We start from the raw sequence: 5,308 nt of genomic DNA, 5'->3' as shown, positions 1-5,308 counted from the left end.
CAACAACTCACTGTGTTCTGCTGTCTCAGGGTGTTCATTTCAACAGTTGGAGGGGTGATGCCAACATGCACACTTTTTTCTGTAGTATTTGTTGTGCGGAAATTCAACAGGTTGTTGAGCCTGGACATTGTACTGGGCCATGAAGCACAACCGTGGCTGACGTTTGCGCGCCGACCAAGGTTGAGAACGGTTGACAAGCCGGTGGGCCTGTGCAATGTGATCATCCTGGCAAAGCGCTTCGCCCCTTTAATTTACTGCTGGCTTCAACCACCACTTGGTCATGTTGCCTACCTCATTTTCAATGGTTTTGTGCTTGTTGAGATAAAAAAAAATCACTAATATGATCACATACACAGAGAGATTATTTGGCTTACAACATGGCAAGCTTTTCTAATCATCCACATGTGGAATATACTCACAGTGGAGGAATTACTGCTGGAAAGATTCCCCTCTAAATCTTGAACAACAAACCTAAACACTTGAAGGTAATGAATCCTGGGCTGAGTCAAGGGATGTGAATTTAATTAACACTTGTATGCATAAGTACATATATTTACACCCATTTTCAGTGACGTAACTGAGGTGTTGTGTATAGTTCAAAAGATGGCTTTATTTGTTGCGTGGCGCACCCAATCCCGCGTGCTCTGTTGCCTAGAGCTCAAGCCCGCGCTCATGGTGTATAAATATGCATAATGCATAAACTAGCCCGCAACCAAAGGGCTCAGGCTACCAGTAAGTAAGAATGGGCCAGAATACGCCCCAATAGCAATATTACATGTGTTATATGTCTTGTACACATGTAATTAATCACCAAACAAAATGTAATTACCACGTCATTCAATGTAAAAACATTCTAGATTGAAAAAAGCTCTTGCAACGTGCACAGGAGACACTAGAAAGCGTTGCAACGTGCACAGGAGACACTAGAAAGCCCCCCAGCTTCTCCCAAGCCTCACTACACGTAAATTACAACTGTAGTAAATGTGTAGAAGGGGTCAAATGAACTGGAGCACTTAATAAGCGCCTCCAGAACATGTATGAAGCACTGCTTGCATGTGTACAAGTGCACAGAAGCCAGTTCTAGTACCTTCTGTGGCACATTTCCACGGAAATGAGCGTCACAGAACCCCCAAACCAGCCCCCATGATGTGTAAGGCTTGTGTAAAAACACACAGAACCTCTGTAAAAGGCTCTTGGCAACCCTTGTATCCAAGCCCCAAGGTTCCACGACCCACAGCGCCTTCTAGCGCAACCAAATTGCCTCAGAATGCGCCCACAAGTGTTCCCCTGTCCCCTGGGCGCCCCTGGAGGCCTGCCTGAGCTATAAAAAGGGCCCTTCCTCCTCCGCCCAAAAGGGGATTCCCCAGCTTTACATTACCTACTAGAAATTTACCCGCCTTCAACAGCCTCATTAGCCTGTGATTTGCCAGGTAAAATACCTACTTTCGTGATTTTTAGCCCCAATTTCCGCCCTGAAGCTGTCCAGTAACCACCCTGCCCTCAAGATTACCTCTTCTGAGCGCCTCCAAATGCTCAACTTCATGCCTGAAGAACCTCAAGTGCCCCTAGGTTCTTATACTAGTAAGTTTAAGCCCCTTCTCTTGAGATTCTCCGCTATTTCTTTCTGGGATTTGAAACACCCCTGTTTAAAGGCCCCAGTTCTTCATTCTAGAGGGATTAAACACCCCTGATTTATCAGGCCCCTCTTAAAATTAATTATATTCATTTTATTACATCAAATTGGCCAAAATTGGCCGAAATTGCCTTATTCTTACGCCATAATTCCCAACAATTACGTTGGAATTAACGCTGATAACCTTGTCTTAGAGTTTTATAACTCTAATTTTTTGCTTTGCACCACGTGTAGCTAGAAGGATAATATCCTTGGCATCACGTAGGCTGACACCTTAAGTCACCACAAGACCCCCAAATGTAGCAGCTACAGTCTGATCAGTTCCCAAATATCACTACTTTGGTAGTTTCTTGGTGTTTCTGCCACTATATCTCATCCCAGTGTGGGAATCCTTCTACCACATGATTAGCAAAATGTTAAGAGGCCCCCAAAGTTTCATTATGTACCTTTACTGAACACAAAACCCCCAAATGGAGCAGCTACAGTCTGATCAGTTTGCAAATATCCCTACTTTGGTAGTTTCTTGGTGTTTCTGCCACTATATCTCATCCCAGCGTGGGAATCCTTCTGCCATATGGTTACCAAAATGTTTGCAGGCCCTCAAAGATTCATTATATACCTTTAGTCACCACAAAACCCCCAAATGTAGCAGCTACAGTCTGATCAGTTCCCAAATATCACTACTTTGCTAGTTTATGGGTGTTTCTGCCACTATATCTCATCCCAGCGTGGGAATCCTTCCGCCACCTGGTTAGCAACATGTTAAGAGGCCCCCAAAGTTTCATTATGTACCCTTACTGACCACAAAACCCCCAAATGTAGCAGCTACAGTCTGATCAGTTCGCAAATATCCCTACTTTGGTAGTTTCTTGGTGTTTCTGCCACTATATCTCATCCCAGCGTGGGAATCATTCTGCCATATGGTTACCAAAATGTTTGCAGGCGCCCAAAGATTCATTATATACCTTTAGTCACCACAAAACCTGTTGAGGGGCACAGGGGTCGCAGGACTGAAGACACCGGACTGTCTTGTGACAGTTGGAGCAGACACAGAGATAAGGTGGTTTGTATTCAGTGAGGAAAAGCCTGAAGGGTCCGAGCTGAGACAACACTAAATACAAGACCAAGCTCACAGACTATAGTAGAAGCATACATGGGATATAAGCATTCTAACACACCCCCTTGCTGAAGACTATAGTTGTAAGGAACAAGAGAGATAAAACAATTCTACCACTAATTAATTGCTCATAATCTGAATCAGGGGACAGAAAATAAAATGTAATCAGGTCAGAGATCCAGAGGTTGTAAGGGACAGGGAAACACCACGACAGTGAATGAATATTCAAATAAACAAACACGCTCAAAGGATTGACCATCAATTTGCACCGGAGTTGTGCTCATCACAAATAGAAGTGTTGTCCGGAAGTCGTCCATCTTAGCCCCAGACGACGTTGCAATCGTCACCGTCATCGTTTTTATGGACGTCTTCATCTTTGTCGTCTTCCGACTCGTAGTTACCAAGAGTTGCGAAGGAGGCCGAACCAGCACAAGCTTCCGTGGCATTTGCCCGCGTCGTAAATTTCTTCTTGATCGACGGATTCGGGCAATGGGAGGACTGGTGGCCCTTCTGACTGCAGTTGTAGCACCCAAGTGTGGTTTTAATCTTTGCCACGGAAGCAGAGGGGTCAAAGTGGTCCATCAATACTTGAGTCAATACTTCATGCGACTCCAGAGCCCCAATAGCGTCGTCAAGAGAGACTTCAATCAGAGAGTAAACAAGATGGTTGCAAATAGGTTTCCAGGCGTCATCGAGTCCTCTAAGAAGTCGATCACAAATCTGCTGGTCATTAGGGGTGTGCTTCATGCTGGCAAGGTCTGTAGCTGCGTTGCGAATCTTGGCTATCCATTTTGCAATGGGGACGTTGGGGTCGTGTCTTGCCATCCATATGGACCTTAAGTCACCACAAAACCCCCAAATTAGGTTTTGTGGTGACTTAAGGTCCATAATGAATCTCTGGGGGCCGGTCAACATTTTGGTAACCATATGGCAGAGGGATTCCCACACTGGGATGAGATATAGTGGCAGAAACACCAAGAAACTACCAAAGTAGTGATATTTGGGAACTGATCAGACTGTAGCTGCTACATTTGGAGGTTTTGTGGTCAGTCAAGGTACATAATGAAACTTTGGGGGCCTCTTAACATTTTTCTAACCATGTGGCAGAAGGATTCCCACACTGGGATGAGATAAAGTGGCAGAAACACCAAGAAACTACAGAAGTAGTGATATATGGGAACTGATCAGACTGTAGCTGCTACATTTGGAGGTTTTGTGGTTAGTAAAGGTACATAATGAATATTTGGGGGCCTATAAACATTTTGGTAACCATATGGCAGAAGGATTCCCACATGAGATATAGTGGCAGAAACACCAAGAAACTACCAAAGTAGGGATATTTGCGAACTGATCAGACTGTAGCTGCTACATTTGGGGGTTTTGTGGTGACTAAAGGTACATAACGAATGTTTGGGGGCATGTCAACATTTTGATAACCATATGGCAGAAGAATTCCCACACTGTGATGAGATATAGTGGCAGAAACACCAAGAAACTACAAAAGTAGTAATATTTGGCAACTGATCAGATTGTAGCTGCTGCATAATGCATGTGACCCAAAACACAATATTTCTGGGTTTTATATCCAAGTTTCCCAAATCCACACAATCGTGGAAACTTAGATCTAAGTTTTGGCGTATTTCCATTACAATTTTTTTTCAGAGGCCCCTAAATACACTAAATACACCCGCAGTCTGTTGAAATGTCCCCAAAGACTTCAGGAGTCCTATGGACGACCCTCCAGCCGTGCCGCAGCAACAAGCAAATAGGGGCCGGTTGGTTTTGTTTTGCCAGGAGGGCCTAATCAAGTGATTAGGGCGCTCCAGGGAGGGGTTAGGACGAAACTGATGCCCCTGGGGTTTCTCCCCTCTTCTTTCCGCTCTATTTATACCCTCATCCAGCCTCAACAATACGTTTCACCAGTCGTAACACCCCTCTGGCCATCACTCCATGCCACGCCGTTGCCACTGCCCACCGTCCCACTATTTCCAATCCGCAGCCATGGCTGTCCGTCCTTCACTACAATCTCCGCGCCTCAGTAGGACAAGGCACCCCGTTGCCACATCCACGCCCTAGGCGCCCCGGAGAACCCTGCCACTTGCAAGCCTGACAACGCCCCGCACCACCTTACTCAACAATTTGCCAGGGCCTCTTCCCCGCGGCCATCTTGGCGAGGTCAAACTTGAAGAACTTGACAAACCGCGGCGTGGCCCCGCTGGCGGCTGCTGAGGCAAGTTCAGCCTTGATCTTCAGGTTGGCCTCTTTGGCTTTGGCACGGCTGCGGGAGGCCATGCTGCAGCGGAGCAGGTACATGGAACTGTACCTGCTGGGCCAGCAGGTCATCCTGATGGCCGAGCAGGTAGATGTACCTGCTCGGCGAGTAGGTCAACCTGCTCGTCGCCGTGCATGTATGGCTGAGCCGGAGCAGCTACCTGTAACTGTTTCTGCTTGGCAAGCAGGTACTTTTACCTGCTTGGCCAGCAAGTTGATCTGCAATTGCTGACCAGGTACCTGAACCTGCTTGGCCAGCCGGTTGACCTGCTTGGCCAGCAGCTTGA

General features: G+C 46.4%; 1 protein-coding gene across 1 annotated transcript; it reads left to right on the top strand.

The window, feature by feature from the left end:
• Positions 1-4,751: 4,751 nt before the first annotated feature.
• On the top strand, positions 4,752-4,979 carry PtA15_15A140 (uncharacterized protein; the record flags this gene model as incomplete). The annotated part of the gene is made up of 2 exons (XM_053163316.1): positions 4,752-4,757; positions 4,827-4,979. The coding sequence occupies 2 exons, from the start codon at positions 4,752-4,754 to the stop codon at positions 4,977-4,979; spliced, it is 159 nt and encodes a 52-aa protein (XP_053027303.1).
• Between the last annotated feature and the right edge of the window lie 329 nt (positions 4,980-5,308).

Source organism: Puccinia triticina, chromosome 15A (genome assembly GCF_026914185.1).
Source record: "Puccinia triticina chromosome 15A, complete sequence".
NCBI lineage: Eukaryota > Fungi > Basidiomycota > Pucciniomycetes > Pucciniales > Pucciniaceae > Puccinia > Puccinia triticina.
This window is presented reverse-complemented; position numbering and strand designations above follow the sequence as displayed.